At 45.4% G+C, this 21,822-nt stretch overlaps 2 protein-coding genes across 3 annotated transcripts; one reads left to right on the top strand and one right to left on the bottom strand.

The window, feature by feature from the left end:
- Positions 1-8,564: 8,564 nt before the first annotated feature.
- On the bottom strand, positions 8,565-15,354 carry spata2 (spermatogenesis associated 2). 2 transcript variants are annotated; one of them, XM_042097770.1, is made up of 4 exons: positions 15,087-15,354; positions 13,749-13,869; positions 11,251-12,259; positions 8,565-10,828 (listed from the first exon to the last, which is right to left on the bottom strand). In XM_042097770.1, the coding sequence occupies exons 3-4, from the start codon at positions 11,680-11,682 to the stop codon at positions 9,299-9,301; spliced, it is 1,962 nt and encodes a 653-aa protein (XP_041953704.1). In that variant the 5' UTR covers positions 11,683-12,259; positions 13,749-13,869; positions 15,087-15,354; the 3' UTR covers positions 8,565-9,298. The 2 variants fall into 2 exon arrangements, with proteins under 2 accessions (XP_041953704.1, XP_041953705.1); XM_042097771.1 differs by lacking the exons at positions 13,749-13,869; positions 15,087-15,354 and adding an exon at positions 12,679-13,734.
- On the top strand, positions 14,311-21,562 carry rnf114 (ring finger protein 114). Its single transcript, XM_042097773.1, has 6 exons — positions 14,311-14,488; positions 15,488-15,638; positions 15,952-16,058; positions 16,183-16,297; positions 18,257-18,364; positions 19,705-21,562. Exons 1-6 carry the CDS (start codon positions 14,352-14,354, stop codon positions 19,768-19,770), a joined length of 684 nt encoding a protein of 227 aa, XP_041953707.1. The 5' UTR covers positions 14,311-14,351; the 3' UTR covers positions 19,771-21,562.
- Positions 21,563-21,822: the final 260 nt, after the last annotated feature.

Here is a 21,822-nt window from a genome sequence, read left to right as displayed (position 1 = left end):
TTTTAGTATTCCACAGACAGCCTCAAACTGCTGTGGGTCAGTGATAAATGACCACATGTGAAGAGATATACACATCTGAAATTCATTGGTTCTGAAGCACTCAGTAAAGATACCTGTGCACACACACACAAACACACATGGTGTGCGCGCACGCACGCACACACACTCTCTCATAAAGACACACACACTCACACATCTTCCATCTGCAGACAAGTAACTCAGCTCCTCCCTGTTTCCTGCTGCTACCACGCAGCTTTCACCTCACCCACGTAACCAGCTCCCTTTGTTAGGTAAGATGTGTGCAAGGGACTTTGTGTGTGTCACTGTCTGTGTCAGTGTGTGTGTGTGTGTGTGGGGGGGGGGGAGACACTTCCACCCTACCTCCAATATTAAACTCAGTACCGAGGAAAGCAGGAAAGGCTCACTCCTCCTCCTCTTCCTGTTCTGTTCCTTGTACTTGTCACCTTCTCTCTCTCCTCTCTCTCTCTCTCATTTAAAATAAATGTCCTTAGGGAAGTGCAATGTCATCGACCCTTTACAAATTGCATAATATAGGAATGAGAGGAGTACTGATGAGGCCTTATTGTATGTGCTCCATAGTAGTTATTGTCATGTTGATCCCAAACAATATGCTCATGTTTGATTTATAGACTTCTCCTCAGCATTATATCCCATCATGCCTCACATCATGATGGAGAGGCTACTGGACTCGGGAGTTAATGGTGACATAATCATCAGATGGATTGAGTCCTGTCTGACTGACCGAGTACAGTGTGTCTGTAAATATAGAGCTGTGTATAGACCTCTCTTATGATCACACTCCAGGGCTCCACAATGGAGCATTATTTCTCCAGTCGTATTCACTCTCTATACAAACATGTTACAATTAAATTAGCCAATGACACTAATAGTGTCAGGAGAGGAGTAGCCTACTAATAGTGCATCACAGCAATAGATAGATAGATAGATAGATAGAAGCTTTATTTGTCATTACATAAAAGAGTATCAATACAACGAAATTCAAGTTGCCACTCTTGGTCAGTGCTTTTTTAAAAGAGTGAAAAATAATTCATAATTAAATAATTAAACATACACACACACACAGAACACAGAAAAACATCCCCGGCATGTCATTGCAGATATATTCGAGACTGGTTTCAGGAGGATCCAGAATCCACATGGCTGGATATAGAGTCTGAGAAGACATCCCCTATACCTTTAAAGAACATTCTATACACGTCAAAGAAATGGGCAAGTTCAGCTGTAAAGGGAGATTTTCTTTTACAAAACACACTTAAAGTTTGGAGGTTGATAAGGAAAATAGAAGGCCAGGATAAAGTCACATCTTTACTGACCCCACTGCATTTCAATCCAGGTTTCCCTCCCAGTCTTGAGAAAGGTTCTTTCAATGTGTGGTATGACAAAGGTATTAGGACACTAGGGGATATATGGGTAAATGGCTCAGTGTTAAGCTTTAATCAGCCGATAACTGAAAAAGAAATCCCAGCCACACAACTTTTTAGATATTTCCAACTGCGTAGCTATGTTGTAAACACTGCCAAGAAGTGTCAGACTAGTTGTACAACTTCACCCCTGGAGATAATATTCACCGGTGAAAATGATTTACAAAATTAGTTACAAGAATTTATATAGAGTTCTGCAAGGTAATGAAAGAGGACACAACAACAGTGCGTTTAAAATGGGAGACTGACTTTGGTGTACAAATACAAACAGAGGATTGGGACAAGCTATGGGTTCATCTAAATGGTTGTTTTACCACTAACAAAGCAAAGGAGCTACAATTTAGAATCACACACAGACTACACATCACCCCATTACAACGTAACAAAATGAACCCGGACCTATCAAAGTTTTGTAACAAGTGCAAAACTGAGGAAGACTCATACATTCACTGCCTATGGGATTGTGTTCACATTACTAAGTTTTGGGCAGATGTACTCAAGGAAATCAATATCGTTGTGGGTAAAACAATTAGCATCTCTCCTTTATTTTGCATCCTGGGTATGGACCCCCCAGATATCTCTGCCACCAAGTTGACACTTGTAAATATTTTGCTTTTCTGTGCCAGAAGATGTATTCTGTTAAAGTGGGTGTCAGAAGAGTCACCCAATGTAACACAGTGGATAAATGGGGTGTTGGAATTCATGCCTCTTGAGGCCCTCAGCTTTTACTTAAAAGAGGAACCATACAAGTTTGACAAAATTTGGGGGCCATTTATGACTTACCTGGGCCCGGACTGTTTAGAGACACTAACAAAAGGGGTACGTGGGTTGGCCTGGAGAGAATAATTTGTGTTGTCCATATATGCTTGTGCCTGTACATTCCTTATTTATTTTTATTTTTTTTTATTTTTCTTGTACTGAAGTATCATTGTGCCCATGTCTGATGCCAATTGTGATAACATGTAATTCTGTCTATGTTCAATAAAAAAAAAAAAAAAAAAACATCCCCAATATGCCCCGCCCTCTCTCTTGCTCTCACACACACTCTCATCCACCCAGCCTCAAACGTAGCCCAAAATTAATACCCTCCAGACCCTCCCACACAGAACACCCTCCAGCACACATGAGTAAAATATCCGCAGTCTAATAGCAAGGAAAGTGCCTGGTGCATAGGTGCACAGAATGCAATATTGTGGTGTTAGAGGTGGATCATGGCAAGGGAGGGGAAGATTGGGGGGTGGCCACAGTTTGCAGAGGGTTCTTTTTTTGGTTTAGTGAACGTATGGCCCAGGGGAAGAAACTGTTGGTTAGTCTGGCGGTGCATTTATTGACCAATAGTGGGTTTGATACAGGACAGTGATGAAACCACCTACTGGGCTTGGGTACATCAGGTTGCAGATTGGTGCAGGTCTAGTTTTCTTCAGTTAAATACAAAGAAAAGTAAATCATTTATCTTTGACTTTAGGAATAGGAGCAATGCCCACCATCAGATGACTATTGAAGGGAAAAGGGATTGAAGGTGAAGGGGATTATTAATAACTTAATATATTATATTATACGTTATAAATAATAACACTTAAAGGAACCATATGTAAGATTGTGGCCAAAACTGGTACTGCAATCACTTTCAAATTACTGTAGAGCGGTGTATACCCTCCCCCTCCCCCTCCCCCCTGACTCGAGGTTGCCAACCCACATGCCAAAACACTACTGACTTCGTGATTAGTAGATAGGTGGAGGGTGGTGCATCAGGCCAAAACACAACAAGACATGACAAAACACAACATCAACATCAGTTGAGGGCTGCAACTTCACTTTTTAAATGACAATATCCTGGCCAGTCTACTATTGTCAGTGATATAAGTATTTGAAATGAACATGATTTCTTAATGTCTAGTGACATATCAGGGCCATTTTATGATTAATTGAAATACATTTCTTACATACGGTTCCTTTAATACTTTATATTCAAATGCTACTGATGATACTGCACTTTCCTGTTCTATAATGTAGAGATATCTGGGATGTGTATAGTTTTTGTTTAATGTGAGCTGTTCTATATCTGGGGTTGTGTATAGTTTTTGTTTAATGAGCTGTTTCTTGTCCTCCCTGACCCACCTCAGAGAATTGTAAAAATGGGCTCACTCCATTTTATAGACACCAAAGTATCATCAGAGCATTGTTGTCTTGTCTGTCTGACGTGCTGTATGGCACAAGATGAATTTCAGAAAGGACCAAATCTCTCTCTCTTTCTCTCTCTCTCTCTCTCTCTCTCTCTCTCTCTCTCTTACACACACACACATACTCCTTTCCTTTCACTTAAAAGGGGGTTCAGCTGCAAGCCAAAATCCCCTCCTTGGCCCTTTACTGTTCTTGAAAGAGGGCTAAAAGAGTTTAATCTCCTAAAACAACAGGAAGAAAGAGAAGAATGTGTGCTGCCCAAAGAAGACACTCCTCGACCAAAGGCTACAGCCAGCAGCACACACAGACACATCCACTGAAAGTAAAAGAACACTCCTGCCCTCTCCCACTGGACATGGACCTCCCTCCTGTCCACTCTGTACGACCCAATTCTGCTGCAATGATGTAAGGGGCATTTGTTAAGACAATGATAAGTGAGGAGGAGGAAGAGGAGGAGGAGGAGGAAGATTTGGGGCAGGGATTTGATTGGTTTGATAACACCCTGAGCAGACAGCTGCCTAATTCTCTGTCAGTTTCTCTTCTCATCTGTGGTGTGCTGTGGGGTGTGACATGACAGTTTCACACCTTATTAGCCGCCCGCTGCTGCGGATGATGATGATGATGATGATGATGACGAAGATGGCTGTAGTGAAAATTATTATAATGGTAGTAGTAGTGGTGGTACTGTAATGATGGTAGTAGTGGTTGTGGTAATGATGACGATAATGATGATGACAGTGTTGAGTGGCTTACCTGTCCTCAGTCTTTGCCTCCTGCAGAGAGAACGGATGGGAGAAACAGCGTGTTCATAGCAACGAGTGGATAAAGCGCTTTGGGGGAGACTTGCTCTCTGACGGCTCCTGTGGGGAGAGAAGAGGATCCTCTGGGATGCAAGCGCATTTATTAAACACACACACACACACATACACACACTCATACTGACCCACACATACACACACAAGCGCATTTATTAAACACACACACACATACACACACACACATGCACCACACACGCACACACACTCTACTGACCCACACATACATACACACACACACACACACACACACACACACACACACACACATATATATATATATATTATATATATATATATATATATATATATTCATACTGACACACACACACACACATATACGTTCATACGGACACACTTCACCGCTGTAAACAAGAACACCTCTGATTTCACAGCTCCTTCTAGAGCCAGATTGAGAAAAGCGCAGCTTCTGAGCCGTCGTGTTGCAAAATCAGTTATGTGACAGGCGACTTTTGTAATCGCTCGACCGTTGAACAATCATCGGGGAGCGTATGAGTCATCCACTATATGCCAAATGCCAGAACAGAACTGCAGCGGATATAACCAACACTCAAGTGGTTACAAAATATTATGAATGAATTTTACCATGATGTGACAGCAAAAAAAAAAAAAAAGACAAAATAAATAAATATGTGAATAAATAAAAAATCACCACAAGGCTTAAGACAAGAGTCACTCGTTGAGGTGAGGTCCACTCTGCGAGTTTGATGGAATGTCAATCCAGATTGCCGATCTATGTGTGTTTGTGCAGCTGTGCACTGATTGCACTGATATCTTGTCAGTCTGGATGGAATGGCACTCAATCGCTCTCTCTCTCTCTCTCTCTCTCTCTCTCTCACACACACACACATTCTGACTAACATTCCATAAACATTTTGTTTTTAAACGTTGGTCTGATTTCTGAAGATGAAAGGAAATTCATCTCTTTGTCAGGCACATTGTTTCCTAATAAGACATGGGTTTGTTTTGGACGTAACATCTATTAAACCAATGAGAGTGACATTTGCCATTCCCTTTAATAGCAAGTAGCGCAAAATTAAACACTGTTTTGACGACGAGTGAGTGCATCTCTGCAGAAGGAATCTGCCTGCCCTCTTTAAGCCCACACTAAATTACCATTTACATAGCCTAATGCAGTCAATCAAAACACTGAAGCAGTGAAGCAGTAATAAATGCCTATTTATCTCTATTTATCTCCAAAAATCTGGGACCAGACACGAAATTAATCTGCCCATTAACCCAGACCAACTCCTGGTATAATCTCAGAGCTCTGGTATTCACTAGCATTTGTCTCCCCCTACTGGCTGATGATGCAATAGCAGCGTATGCAGGCAAATCTACTGTTCTTGCTGCCTGTCAGTCACCGCTGCTCAAACCATATTAAAACACTGTCAGCAACCACTTAAAAATTCAGCACTCCTCATAAATAATCCAGGCACCTGTGATGATCTTTAAGAGTCTCCTAAACAGATGTCAGATTTGCAATATGGCCATAAATTTGATGCCATCCAAAGTCAATGCATAATTCATAGGTGCATTAATATAAAAATATGTATACTTAAAATTATGAATTAGCAATGGACAGGTTATAAATGGAAATTGTGTGCTCTCTATTCATGGGTCTAAGAGGAAAAGGTCCATGAGTTTCTACACTTAGCATAACAATAACTCACACAATGAAAACAAAACCATACCAATTGCATCTTTTTTTTTAGAATTTTATTCTTCAAATTATTTTATAAAATCATCGCTTTATAACTCATTTATATTTATATATTTATATATATATTTATATACTTTCACCAACAAACATTTTGGCTGGCTCCTTCCCTCTGTTCCCTTGTCCAGTGATCAAAGTGTGTAAAATTGGGAAGGAGACTTTGAACCCTTCATACATACACACACACACACAGTACACAGGCACACACACACAAACAGACAGTGCTTGGTGCTTCTCCACTGGTAGCATTTTGACTACGGAGGAGGTGGGTGGGGGTGGTGTGTTTGGAGGAGAGCAGAAATGAATGGAGAAAGTTAAGGTGAGCATTTAGAGCAAAGATTCTAGAACAGAGCTCTGTTCTAGAATCTTTGATTTAGAGTGCATGCTTGGCTCTGTACATGGAAATACTGCCGTGACCTTATCACCTGAAAGACAGACACAGCATCAGAGAGGAGGTGAAGCCTACAAACTTCCGTGTGTGCAGTAGAGATGGAAAAGGTTGGAGGAGACCCAATTCAGATAGTGGGCATGTGTGACAACCTCAGGAAAGGGTGACCTCTGGTGTCAGAGAGAGGGAACTGCAGAATTTAAATGAAGTATTTATCATTTGGCACCCCATCACAGCAGACCTACAACTCAAGTTACTAACTGGGAGTGAACTCCTTAAGAATCCGAAAGTCGAAACAAAAGGCGCGACACACTCTCTGTCCTTTCAGTGCTGGGGGATCATCCTACACACTCCAGAGAGCCCCAACAGATGACGGAACTGTTACACCCGAATGACCTGACTTATGTTCAGTTCACCCTAAACACTGTGATGGAGGGCAACCTAGCAATCGCCCAGAGAAGACGTCGTTCATAGGAAAATGGAGAGGACAGATGGTGGACCACCCCCCTAAGGAAGCTTGTAGTCTCACCGACATCTGACCATCTCACCATGCTTCCCTAGAGGGGTTGGCACCAGGAATGGAAAATGTCAACGTCTACTAGCAAGTTACAGATAAACGGTCAAGTTCTCCAGCCACTCAGCGGTAAACAATTTTCTTTCCTATTTAACCCGTAATTGGCTGGTGCTAATTTCCATCCCTGGTTGACACTGAGCACTAACACAAGCTATGCCTGCGAGTACTCCCGTCATGATGATCTCGCAGCGCCTTTCCCTTACGCAGCGAACAACAGGGACAACTCCGATCTGTTCCATCATGGCTATTGTCATTGTGCCATTGCTCCCTCTCTTTCTCTCTCTCTCTCTCTCTCTCTCTCTCGCTCGCTCTCTCTCTCTCTCTGACAGAGCTGGCTACTACACTCCATTTTCTATAAGCAAGTCTTCACACACAGTCAGACTGAGGGGGAGGACTAGTGTGTATTATGCATGAACAAAAAGGCGTGCTGTGCTGTGCACTGTGCACTATACTATAGCTATAGCACTACAGCTTCCCGGTTCTCCTCCGATGTGGGTTTCTGTCTGTGGGTCAGGTTCAGCCATAACAGAAAGCCATACTGCTTAGGTTTGTGTCCTTACTGCAAATAGTGTTACACAAGAGAATCTCAAGAAGAAAACAAAATGAACACACCAACATTACAAACCATAACTTGCACACACACACTTAAAAAAGATACGATATATATATATATATTTAAAAAAAAAGTAATCACAGATCAAATGTGCACATGGCGCTTGTGTCTTTGCAATAACAGCAATAAAATTATATTCTTTCATTTATGGAAAAAAGGTTAACTTCCTTCACCCTTGAGATCTAAGGACTTCATCATATTATCTCTGAGAGGCTTTTCCACTATGACTCCCTGCTGTCGATTAGAAACCTGCTGGACATGGACGGGAGAAGTGGAACATCACACTGAGATGGATGAGGTGTGAGTAACATTTTTACACTCTCTCTCTCTCTCTCTCTCTCTCACACACACAGACACACACACACACACACACACACAATATCTAAGAAAAAAAAAATATTTAACAAAACAATGCAACCTAGAGCATCCCACCTGGTTTCAATACTCCATAGCAGCCTCTGGACATCTTAGAGATGACTTGATTCTTCTTATTTCTTTTTCTTATTTTTTTTTTTTTTTTTTTTACAAGGGTAAACTGACACAGGCGTTGCTCATTGGTGGACTACACAGTTAAGTGGCTAACTATCATCTTTGATACAAACTATCAATATCCTTCCCTTCAAGCCCCCCCCCCTCCTCCTTCCACCCAACACAAACCCGCCCCCACCCAGCCACCACCCACGACCCTGAACCAACAGTCGCACATTAGGTCTATACAATAATGATTCAAAATATATACTATTGGATTCCAGTGTAATGTTCTTCTCTTTCATTTGTTTTCCTCAGTTGATTAAGTCTGAACAGGTTCTTCCACACATTGTGAATATCCAGATGGGGGGGGGGGTAGAGAGAGTCTTCTGCAAACATCTATGTGGATAAAATTCAAACGGCTGGGTGAGCGCTCCGCTCGAGGCTAAAGTCAGTCATGTCTGTTGTTGTTGTAGCTGTTGTGTGTTTGTGTGTCTGTTTATTTGTTTTTCTTCTTTAGTTGCTTGTTTTTAAGTAGGCCAAGAATTCAGGTACGGGACAAATTACAAGATCACATGGCCAAAACGAGAGCAGATGGAGAGAGGAAAGGGCCTGGTGGAAGAAGAAAAAAAAAAAAACAAAGAAAGAAAGAAAAAATGCCTTCAAGCCTAAATTTCTACAAGGCAGTGTGATGGCCCCGATGAGATATGGGCTATAAGTACATTCCAGGGCTGATATGAGGAGGCGGCTCCCGCAAAAAGAAATTAAGAAAGAGAAGAGAAGAGAAGAGAAGAGAAGAGAAGAGGAGAGGAGGGACAGAGAAATGGAGAGAAGCCCACACAGCAGCTGAATCAGGGATCCGTCTGGTCCTGGCCAGGGACATTTTCACTGTGGAATCGGACCAGAACAAGGACGGCGACTATTCTGGAGTTAGATTCTATAAGAGGGTAAACAGTACAGAAGTTCAGGATTCCTGGCCCTGCATATTTGTGTGTGTGTGTGTGTGTGTGTGTGTGTGTGACAGTGTAAGAATGTGTGAGTGTGTGTGTGTGTGTCTACCGGTAGACCAGGTGGGAGATGGTGCTGGACTTGAAGTTGAGCTGGTGGTTGGGCAGGAAGCTGTGGTGTGGCGTCTTGCGCGTGCACACGTCGCCGCCGTACAGACCCATGCACGAGTCGCACGACACCTTGGAGCAGTTGACGCACGTGTGCGCTGCCCCGGGCTTGTTGCAGAATCCACAGCGCGACGAGCTGCCCACGCTCAGACGGTCGCTCACGCCGATGCCGCTGGGGGCAGAGGTCGTCACCATGGCGACGGGCTTGCTAGGGTACAGCTTGGCGCTCATCATGGGCTTGTCCAGCAGCTGTGAGTGCGAGTGGGACAGCGGGTGGGGGTGCGGGTGCGGGTGCAGGTGTGAGTGGCTGATCACGTGGGCGTGAGGGTGTGTGTGGGGGTGTGTGTGCATGTGCGCGTTGGAGTAGACGGACAGCTTCTCCTTGGCGGGCAGGTAGCCGTCAAGCTGGCGCAGCAGGGCAGGGGGCGTCACAGTGGCCACTTTGGGGTAGTCCTGGTAGCCGCAGCAGGGCGTGGGCTCGCAGGCCATGCACGAGGAGCAGAGCACCGTGTCGCAACGCTGGCACGAGCTCAGCACCGAGCAGCCCAGCCCACAGCCCTGGCACTTGGCCCCGCTGTGGGCCTTCAGCAGCCAGCCGTCCCTCGGCTCCCGGCTGGGCGGCCGCGACGACGACGAGGCCGAGGCCGCCGAGGAGGAGGGCGTCTGGCGGCCCCCGAGGGCCATCCCGCCGGCGCCGCCGCGCTCCGTGTACAGGTCCACCTCGTCCAGCGAGGACAGGTGGTAGGAGTAGGGGTCAGAGGAGGAGGGCGGCGGGGGGGACTGGATGGGGAAGAAGTCGGCGGCGGAGGCGACGGCGGCGATGGAGGACGAGGACGACGAGGGGCTGTAGGAGGGCGTGGAGGCCAGGGAGAAGAGCGGCGCGTTGGGCCGGAGGATCTCGTCGCGAGCCTCCTCCTCCTCGGCGTCCACGAACAGCGGCTCCTTGCGCAGGCTGAGCGAGGTCCGCAGCACCGGCTTGCTGGCCGGGTGCCAGTGGCCCGCGCTGTCCGTCACGTCCACCGACTTGGACGGACGCCCGGACCGCCGCAGCTGGTGATGGTGGTGGTGGTGGTGGTGATGGTGGTGCGGCGTGGCGGCGCGCTCCATGTCGGCCGGCCGCAGCGACAGCCTCGCCATGTCCATGGCCGCGAGCGAATCGCGGCGCCTCAGAGCCTCGGCGCAGCCGGCCGCATCCTCCCTGCTCGCCCGCCGGAGCTCCAGGGCCTCCAGCTCGGTGGCAGCCCCCCGGGCCAGCGCCACCACCTCCCCCAGGAGCCGGCACTCGGCCTGGGCCAGCAGCAGCTCGAAGGCCAGCTGCCGGAGGTGGAGGGCTCCGCCCGGGGGAGTCTCGCGTGCCTGGTAGTGCGTGTCCTGCTCGCTGCGCGTGTAGCCCATGGAGCGCAGCAGCGAGCGCAGGTCCGACTCGCACATGGCCGACTGCAGCTGGTACACGTACGGCCCCGTGAAGGTCTGCCGCCGGACAGGCAAGGTCGCGTCAAGCCACATCATGTCACAAGACACATGCAGACAGACACACAACACACACAGAGACACAAACACACGCGCAAACACACATTAGCAACGTCAGTATATGCAGACAGGTCTCAGCTAAACACTTGTCAAGCATTTGAATAAAAACCATTACAATGTCAGAATTTTCTCAATACATAACATATACTCAAGATAACACATTCTAAACCACATTGATTTCCAGCTCATCTAATATTTTCAATAGTATTGATCAAATGCAATTATTGAAGTTATCATATACTTTGTTATACAGATAACTCAAGTTTTTCTTCACTTCAACTAAAGTTCAATTGAAAGGAAAACCATAAAGAAAGATAAAAAGCCTCCACACTCAGGTGTTCCTGAAAGCTTGGTGCCCTCACCTTGATGCAGCGGAACTCCTTCTTCCAGGGGAAGAGCAGCAGGTTGGTGCAGACGGTCTCCAGTGTGGCGAAGGCCGCCTCCAGAACCCTGAGGCTGGACCCCCGGGGCGAGCGCAGTGCGTTCTCCGTCACCTCGTAGAACCGCAGCAGGCGGAACCGCTGCGCCGGCTCCGGCTGGTACGCCCCCAGCAGGGCCGTCGCCGTGGAGACGAGCGCCTCCTCGCTGCTGCTGTGTGCTGTCGTGGTCGTTGTCGGACGGTCGCCCTTGGCGCTGCTCCCTGCACTGCTCCCATTGGTGGTGCTGCTGCCACCACCACCGCCGCCACCACCGTTCCCCCCCCCTCCCCCTCCTCCTCCTTCGCCCTCCTCCAGCCGCCTCTCCAGCGACGCCACATACCTCCTAAACAGGTCCTCGCGCAGCTTGGCATCCATGGGTGGCGGTGGGCTGCGTAGCCGGCGCCACTCCCTCTCTCATCCCCCTACTCCCTGGGAAGGTACGCTCAGGCAACCCCGGCCATGTTGGGGACCCCCTGCACTGGAAGACGAAAGTGGGGTGGGGGGGGGGGGGGGGGGGGGGGGCGATGTACTAGTGATGGTGAGGGGGCAGAGGAAGGTAAGGTGGAGTCTCTCTTAACAACGCAACAGCATCGTAGTCAACTCACACACACACGAGACAGACTGTGAGAGGCCAACTCTATGGCCCTGGCAGCCTCCATGGGGGAAATGGGCAGCGGTTTGAGGTGGCACTCGTTTGTTTGTTCGTTTTTATTTCTGGCCGAGTGTGTGCCCGCAGTCCGTTCCTCTGCCAACAGGCATGCCAGGGCACCGTTTCAAACGTAGAAGTTCCACAGAGCAGGGCAGAGTCAGGCTGGAGCAGGAGGGGAAACCAGGGCTGGTCGTCCACGCACTTCTCTTTGGGGCTTCAGGGTGGAAGGCAAACACTCAAGTTCAAGGTCAACAGGGACACGTCAGGGGGTGGTTGCACAGATGGAGGACAACAACTCTGGAGCTGTGACAACAACACAGAAAACAACAACAAAGAAAAACAAACTAATCTGAATGACACTTAACTGGATCGTTCACAAATACACACACATATACTACATTTCTATCAGCAGGAAGCACTGGAGCTTTGTTCTATGACAGCAATGCCAGCGACTGGACTCATGCAAAGACGTTGCCAGCTTGACATGGAGAGTATGCAATGAGTCAGAACCACACACAGTCCAAATAGACATGTCAAACTCCAAATGACCTGTGTCACCTTAATGATCATGCTCTCTCCTTCATCTGCATGCATTTATGTGTGTGTGTGTGTGTGTTACTGGAGTTCAGATAGTGAAGGATGGAGAAACACACCCACATCATCACTAGCAGTGTACGTGCCTTGTGTGGGATGTGTGCATGCATGCATCCCTCTCCTCCCACCTCACTGTATTCCATCGAACCGTTAAGTAACCGTTCACTACAGCTGCACCTGCTCGCTGCCGCCGTCCTGAAGTGATGACACAATGGCACACCGCATTATAGAGTGCACCCTCCACCATCATGGCCTCGCGCTTAAATTCATCACCCTACATATCTACCCCAACGCTACTCAACGTCCATGATAAGCAGCGATGTGAGCCGTGTGCTTCGAACTGCGTCTATGGCTGCCACACCAACTCTGTGACTGCCGAACATTCTGCTACGCTGACTCCCCGTCGTTTGACATTTGCGTGTGCGTCAGTGTCGTGGAGAGTATAAAACAGTTACGTTGAACCTCGTTAGCCAGCGAGCTATCTCGGTCTGAATGCAACCGGTTTTTCTGCACACACGCCCTTCTCTCTCTGCACCGCCGTTCACGGGTGATGCTTTCATCCTCGTAGACACGCAAAGGGGGGTGTTGCTAACAAGCTGACGTTCGACAGCCAAATCACTGCAGCCAAAATGGATGCAGTGGAACCGTGAGAGAAAGACGGCTAAATAATCAATCTATATAAAATGGACTTGCTCATATGGTGTTTGTGTCGCAGGTATAAATTACAATAAAAACAAACTAACGACAAAGCTAACTGGCTAACTACATATGTGGTATGGAGAAATGTATGACGACCCGGGTGTGCACACTTGTACTAAGGAGGTTCCAGTGTGTCATTTGATGTGGATCTAGTTTTTAATTTGGTAGCACGTCAGACCGATAAACTAAACCGACCAAAGCTGTTCAATGCCACAGCACAAGTGACGATAACGCTAACTAGCTAGTTAGCTGTCGTTAGCCATGTTACATCCTCGAGTCCCAGGCACGGCCCCCAAGCACAGAGACGCCCAATTCAGGCTAGCAAGCTAGCCTATCACTTTAAATCGACGAAGAGGCAACGCGCTGATGATAAAATCATTAAGACGACCTCAAGAGAAACACAGTGATGTCCACGCTAGTATACACTGCTAATATTACAATAATTTCCCACCAAATTATGTTGACAGTAATTAGACGCCAGTCTCATTTAACACCTTACCTTCGTGTTCTGCTGGAAATCCCCATCGCTGTAATGCGCATGCGTGCCTCTCGGACAGTTCATCAGTACCAACTGGCACGTGCACTTAGGGCAATCCGACTGCAGATGTTCAGATTGCTCTCTGCGGCCAAAGAGTGTTATCATCACATACAAAAAACATCAACAACTTGAGTGAATGTAACACAGCAGTTGCAGTCTTTCTCAGTTAAAAGTATCCACTGCAGATGGTCCTAAAACAATTTTCATATACCGGTAGACTGTTAAAGTATTGCTTCATAAATTCACTAAAATTTAAAAAAATTCTTAAAATGTACAAAATAAAGTATTGAAATTGTTTAAAAAAAAAAAATAAAAAAAAACATCTGTTCAGCCATGGCATCTCGTGCATTCAGTTTAATGAAGAATAAACCAATAATGTGTGGGGAAAGTTCTCGCAGACGTGATAAGAACTAGTTACTCTATCGAAACAATATTTTCTATTTAGCCTACTTTTACTATTTTAAGACTGTTATATTTGTCTTCGCTCCTCCTCTTGTTAGATTCCATTGTGACGTTGTACTCTCGGGGATTGGAGTTCAGAGCGGAAGACAACACAGAGAAGAAATGGCGATGCTAGGGAGCCTTGGTGCGGCGCAGAAAAAAACAAATGCACTCGCTGGAGAAAGAGATTTAACGGAATTCGTTTGTCCAGTTTGCCTCGAAATCTTCGACAGTCCTGTTATTACACAGTGTGGTCATACGTGAGTATTAACGACATCTACAAGCGCGTCAAAGCTTAGTTCTGTCGATGCGAGATAGCAGATGGACTCGAAATCTTGCCGAGTTTTTCTTTGTGCGTTCACACTCAGGCAGTGGAAACAAATAACATAATGCACTGTGGTTCATTTAATGATGCGACTATTAGTGATTTTATATAGTCATATTTTGGAACATGCAATTTAGTGAGTCTTCAAGGAGATGTTACGGCTTTTACTTTCAGTTTTGTTTACATCGTGGCACGGCAGTGTTAAGGGCTTCTGGGAAATGTTGTTCTATATCGTCTTACTGGTGTCAATGCTTAGCGCTAAAATGCTGTCAAGTACCACAAGTCCCATAGTCCTTTCCAGACCTAGTGTCAGGAAGTGTTGCGATGTTCTCATATTCAGCCTTTGGAATAGGATATCACATACCACAACAATCGAGGACATTGCGTGCTTAGAAATGGTGTATACTGAATTTCCACCCTGTCAATCATAGTTTTATCTAGACCAGACATGTTCTCGATTTAACCTAATGCGTTATTTTACCTTTGCATTGTAGAGGGTTTCAGTTTCTTTGTCAAACCTGGCACATACTTACCAGCCCCAGTACCTTAGCTCAGTAGCTCTTCTGTTAGTTTACATTTAAATGTATTCATTTAACTGACTATTTTGTGATCAAACAATCAAAACAGTGAAATCAAAACAATGGTGTAATAATAAGTTAGCCTGGGTCAACCCAGATGAACCTGTTAGCAAATTTGCTAACAGGTTCGTCTGGGTTCACCCAGGCTATTAATAAGTGCTAGCTTGCATAAGGAATGGAATGACAGTTGAGAGTCAGTTTAAGTCAAGGGATGTAGATAAGAGGGAGAACTACAATTTTATATACCAATTGGTACATGTCAGTATTATCCTATTGCCATATATTTGTCTTTTAGTCTGCCTGTCTCTTTCATGATATTTGGAGATATCCTCAAAAGTTTCCTCTGTCACGCTCAGGTTTTGCCAGGGCTGTCTGCAGGAATGTCTCCGACCTCAGAAGCCCGTCTGTGCTGTGTGCCGATCGGGGCTGGAGAATTGGACCCGAGCCAATGATCTAGACGCAGCTATCCACACGTCGGTTGGTGCATGCAAGGGCTGTGGCACAGAGGTGGGTGTCAGACAGTTAATTTGTTTTCTACTTAACTGAGAGGTTGTGACAGTTGTGTTGCGTCTGATTATTGAGCAGTTTCATAGACATATGCACACATTGCCCATTTGATATGCCAAAGCATATATTTTTTTTGTTATTTTTTGTTGATAGAAATTGCCAAAAAATAATGATAACAAGTGGTTTTATTCACCCAGGCCTATTAGGAAATATGTTGTTGGACTTGTAGTTAAGCCTAGTTTATCCCATAGTAAGTCTTTACATTTGTGTGTGTGTGTGTGTGTGTGTGTCTGTCTGTCTGTGTGTGTGTCAGGTTCCACTGTTCCAGATGCGGAGCCACACTTCCACCTGCTCCAAATACCAGGAGTACATTGAGGAAGGAGTGAGGAGTTCAGCCCAGACCCAGCCTACTGTAATAAGGTGAGGCATATTTGGGCTGTGTCCTCTTTCCAATCTAGTACTGGTCTCAGTGTGGTTAGATTACAGCAAGGATGATTAACAGGAAGCAATTGTGTGTGTGTGTGTGTGTGTGTGTGTGTGACAGTCCTGTGCCGAACCGGTACACATTTGCCTGCCCCTACTGCAACTCCCCGAACCTGGACCAGGATGGCCTTGTGGAACACTGCACAGCACATCATGCCAGAGACCCACGCCAAGTGGTGAGGACCTGTCCATCTTTTCTCTCTTTGTGCAGTCTTCTCTGGAGGATGGAAAAGGAGAAACATTTGAACACTGTTGTTTATAGGATTTGCCATGCAGTGATGGGTCAGGACAGCAGAGTGTAAAAATCAGCCTGTAAAACTGCACCCTATTCTGCCATGTCAAAGATGGTTGATTTTGTGGTGGTTTCCTGTGGTTGTTGTGTTGAACTTGATTCAACTTCCAGGGGCCTGTACTACGATGCGGGGTTACTGGCTTATCTGGGTAACTTCGAGAGTAACTTGATCAAGTGTGGCATAACTTCCCGATTAACCCGTACTACGAAAGGTGGATAGGTTTTAACCGAGGTATGCTGCCATGGCAATTTACGCTGCATCTCAAACCTGCTCCGAGCAGGTTATGTTCTTCGTTAACCCGAGGTTTCCGTTCAACCACAACCTTTATAAGTACCACCCCTCCACTAACAATTTTTCCCGAGACAATGTCGGCGTACCTGGATGATCCATAGGCTACGACATTGGAGCGCAAATCATGAGGGGCTCTCTTCGCAGGGCGAGGGTTTTTAGAGACCGCCAGAATCCGCTAATATACCCGGACGATATTCTCTATGAAGATATCTTGTCAGCCGAGGGAATTCGTTATCTTTGTCAGCTGATCTAGACAGACGTCTCTAATGTCGACCGTCGTAGCAATGGCCTTACGTGGACAATTCATGTATTCCATCGGTGATGCTGAACATCTGAGCAAGAATACTGTATGCCTGAAAATAAATCGGACATACAGTAGGCCTAATAAATTAAAATCACCATTTTAACATGAACTTGTTGAATTAAATGTCATATTACCCTGCACATAAAGGCTGCACATTTCCACAGCACCAGAATCCGACCGAATGCCTCCCTCAACCCCCTCCATAATCGGCCTTCCACTATTATTTGCGATGGCCAACTCCTCTGCTACTGTAAAACACTCTGGTGCCTTTCCTCCTACAGTAGTGTTCAAAGACACCTTTTTCTTGTTAGCTGTAAAACAGAGGCCAAGTAGGGTCTGGGTAGGTTAAGCTCCCTTCGTAGTACAGGCCCCTGATCCCGAACCCCAATGTCACATCCAGCATGCATGCTAAGAGGGGGAAAAACACATACACACGGGTGTTGACGTGTGGCGTGTCAACATTAGCCTATCTCCTCAAACTTGAAGCTACAGCCACTTAAAAAAAGTCTTCAACCTAACTAGAACCCCCTCCTGCTAATACTTCTGTACTTACAATACCGAATAATAGTGTACACATGCATTCACTTGTGCACTAATATTAGGTAAGTACAGAAGTATGCGCTTTGATGATAAGGCTACTCAACTTTGCAACTGAAGTTCTAGATATCCTAGAGTCCAAAATAACTTTAAGGCATAAAACACACACTAACAGTGCAATATTCCGTGAACACTAACCTTGTGTCTCTTTGGAGTGTGTTATAACAGTCAAATGATCATTCCGTGTTATTTCATTTCTCTATGTACACGTCTGTGTTGTCTGATATGTTGAAGAATAATGACACCCCTAGCCCTGCTGCCACTTCCTTATTTTCAGTCTGTTACCTGTCTAAGGGAAGTGCTTCAGCACTTTGTCACTCCTTTCTTTCTGTCTTTTTTCCTTTCTTTCTTTGTTTCTTTCTTTCTTTCTGTCTTTCTTGCATTCTCTCTCTCTTTCTTTACATCTCTTTTTCATCTCTTGCTCTCGCTGTCTTGGTTCCTGTTTGGTAGTTGTATGCCTGTACTTGTCTGGGTGGTGTTGAAGCTACTGACACTGTTGACATGGTGTCACAGATGTTTCATCTCTCCCCCCTTAATAAGCGTGACTCATGCTCTAGCATATTTTGCTCTATCTTATTTCTTCTACTTTCCTTTTTTTGATTTGCTTACTCCCTCTTTTTTTCGCTCACTCTCTGTCGTGTCTTGTGCAGGTGTGTCCCATCTGTGCCTCTATGCCCTGGGGAGACCCCAACTACAGAAGTGCAGACTTCCTGCAGCATCTGAGGATCCGGCACACATTCTCCTATGACACCTTTGTGGTGACTATTCCCTTTCATCACCTTGTCTCGCTTTTGTTCTTGTCACAATGACGTGCTCCTCTTTTATATTCATTGCTGATTTTCTGCATTTGGTTACTGATAAAACAGTGAACGTGTCCTTGACCATGTGGCGCTCAATGGTGTTTTATGCCCCCAATGTCGTCTTCCAGCGCTGCCACCGCTGACTTAAAGGTGCGATTTGTAGGATTGTTAGCGAACGTTCTGTAGGCCAAAATCAAAACACTGGTGAACGTTCTCAAGACTACCAGACGCGAGCCTCTTCTGGGTTGCCAGATGTAATGAAGACTTAGCTAACGTTAGTTGACCTGCAGCTGCTTTAACGTTTCTCCAACCATGACCCAGCTACACATTACGGAAACAGTGAAAACAAAAAATACCTCTCTAACCAACGTAACATATTTAGCTGAAGTTAGCGATGCAGATGGAGTTTAGCCTAGGCTACCTGTTGTGGAGAAATATGGCCAGCTCTGCGTCAGTCTTGATATTCTTCGTTTGACGAAGACGCCACCATCTCAGGAAGCTCCTCCGATGTCCACTTAATTTGTTTCTTGTTTTAATTTCGGAAATTTGCCTGCCTGTCGTAGGCGTTCATGGCTACAACTGACAGCTGTTGACAGTTGGTCTTTGCTAATTTGGCAACCCAAATAGGAGGACGCGCTAGCCCATTATTAATACGCTATTCTAGAATTAATCATTCAAAACATAAACAAAATTTCCGCCCCGTAACTCATTTTTTTCATGGGGTTTACAGGGTTTTACGGGTTAGAGTATTGTTGTCAAATAAGCCATTACTTCAATTCATCGTGTTTCCTTACTCTCTGACAACATATGGTGATCATTTTTGGAATGGTTACAGTTTATTTTCCATTATTTCCTACATACTGGTCCTTTAAAGGCACCTAATCCAAAACCTACCCCCAACCCTAACCTTAACCCATGGCTAACCCATGTGCCTTCCAGGCAGCACTGCCTTGAAGATAACGTTGAGGGCATAAAGCACCAAGAAACCCATGTGGCATGATTGTATGCCTGGAATTATCCCTCTCAATTTTCCTTCACTTTCAGATTAAACCTCTCTCTCTCTCTCTCTCTCTCTCTCTCTCTCTCTCTCTCTCTCTCTCTCTCTCTCTCTCTCTCTCTCTCTCTGTGTCTGTCTCTTTTTCTATTTCTCTCTCTTTCGCTCTCGCTGTCTTTGTCTCTCTTGTTTCCCTATCTCTCTCTCTCTATCTCTTTACCACTCTCTATCTCTTCCTCACTCTATGCTTATCTCTCCCCGTCTCTCCTCCGCTCCCTCCATCTCTATCTCTTGTTCCCTACAGGACTACTCTACGGATGAAAGTGCAATGATCCAGGAGGCTCTGCAGCGTTCCTTGATGGACCATTGAGGCGCTCCAGAGTCTTGAGGGGCGAAGGGAATGGAAGAGCAAGAGAGATTGCTGTGGTACCTCATGTCAGACATAACCAAGCGTGTGCCTATCCCATCCATGACTATCCAAAACATTTCGCCTTCAACTCGGCCCATTCGACAGAAAACATTGTCCTGACACTTTACCCCCAAAGACCCTCGCTGAGTACGACACACAAATTGATTTTTGTAAATCACTAAAGAAGAGCATTTGGTCTATGTCAGAGCATTGGATAAAAGACAAATCATAGTTTAAAAGCTTCTCGTAGGAATATCTAAATAAAGTAAACAGTGCGTTCTGTTAAATCACAAAATGTTTATTCTGCCATGTATCGCAATGATGTCTGAGCTTCCAAAGTGATGTGTTTGTTGAAATATCCTAAAGACTTGATCTAAGTGCAAAGCTAATATAATGATAGTGATAGGAGGATAAGTAATGATGCAAAGCTAAATTTATATACGCACTACCGTAATCTCAGATGTTGTACTTCTGTGTGCTCACTAGATGGCAGTCTCTAGCCAGCGATTGCTGCTGATGGCATATTGAACTCTGTATTAAATGTAGATCCCATAAGCGGAACCAGTGAATACCCTGCTTAAAAATCTGGTAGCTCTCTCTCTCTCCCTTTCTCCTTCTCTTTCTTTACTTCTTTCTCTACTTACTCTACTTCTCTCTCTCTCTGTCTCTGTCTCTCTCTCTCTCTCTCTTTCTGTGTGTGTGTGTGTGTGTGTGTGTGTGAGGGTAAGGGGTTGGGGAAGCATCTGTCCTGGGCAAGTGGAAAGCTGCTTGTCTTCCTTGATGTCCTTTGGCAGGCATAGCTTTACGATTTCTCTTCTGTGTGTGTGGATGGATGTCTTTTGTGTATGTGTGTGTGTGCGTGTGTGTGTGCGCGTGTGTGTGCAAGGATGTGTGTGTGTTTTCATGAGAAGGTCTGGTGCACTTTCTTGAAGTTCATGTGTAAGAGCAACACATTGGAATGTTAACTGTTGAAGTAGAAGTCCTTTTTTGTTTTCTTTAATAATAATAACAATAACAGGACCATCATGCTCTTCTGCAAATGTGTGCTTCATTCATCAGAACAAACCTTGAGCACTGCTGCAATGGCATCCTTTGGCCTGAGGGTGGCAGTGTTGCTCCAGTAGTTCCCAATCCTTCATCCAGTAAACAATATCTACCTATGCTGCATACACTACTCACAGTTACAGCTTTCTCCTCATTGCTTTCTTCCTCTAATGTTTCTCTTTTCTCAATCAGCTGGTTACATCGTGCGCCATGTCAGGGTTTGCTACCCAGTTTCATATGGCTAGACTAGAAGTCACTCCATAAGTTTGCTTGACTCCATAGCATTTGTAACATGACATATTTAACTAGACAAATGGATCGCTGGTGTAACCAACCGCATTTATTACATGTTGAGAAAAGTTGTGTGGATTATACTTGGGAGGATCTGGTTGTGATGTTTTCTGTTTGTGATATTTCTTTTTTGTTTGTTTTGTTCATTTTTAGTTTTAAGAGTATAATAACTTAACTCTTGCTATATCTCTCTCGTTGACGGCTTTACTAAATCACTGCCCTTTGTTAACGACATATAGAGTATTCTGGCTAAGCCACAAATGTGTCCGCACTTCAGACAATCTTGACTGAGTGATCGACAGAAAATGTGACTCCCGTATGCGTTTCTGACACGCTCATATCTGTACTCTGATCAGGTCGGTGCCTTCAGTGCGCCGCATCAGATCATTTTCAATTAAAAATCCTTTTTATGTCTAAACACTCTCTCAGTCTGTTTTTTTCCCCCATATCCAACCGCGGGCGACAAGACAGCATGGCGGTTGAATGAACAACACCCCACTTTATCATTCTTTGACATTGTAATGTATAGTGTGAATTGCACATGCATGCATATGTTATTTCTGAATTGCACATGTATGCATATGTCTCTCTCTCCCCCTCTCTTCTCTCTTTGTCTCATTTCCCATCTATAGGCCTTCTCTCCTTCTCCTACTCCACCTCCTAGTGCTGCTGCTTCCT

The sequence above is a fragment of the Alosa sapidissima genome, chromosome 7, assembly GCF_018492685.1.
Source record: "Alosa sapidissima isolate fAloSap1 chromosome 7, fAloSap1.pri, whole genome shotgun sequence".
Taxonomy (NCBI): Eukaryota; Metazoa; Chordata; class Actinopteri; order Clupeiformes; family Clupeidae; genus Alosa; species Alosa sapidissima.
This window is presented reverse-complemented; position numbering and strand designations above follow the sequence as displayed.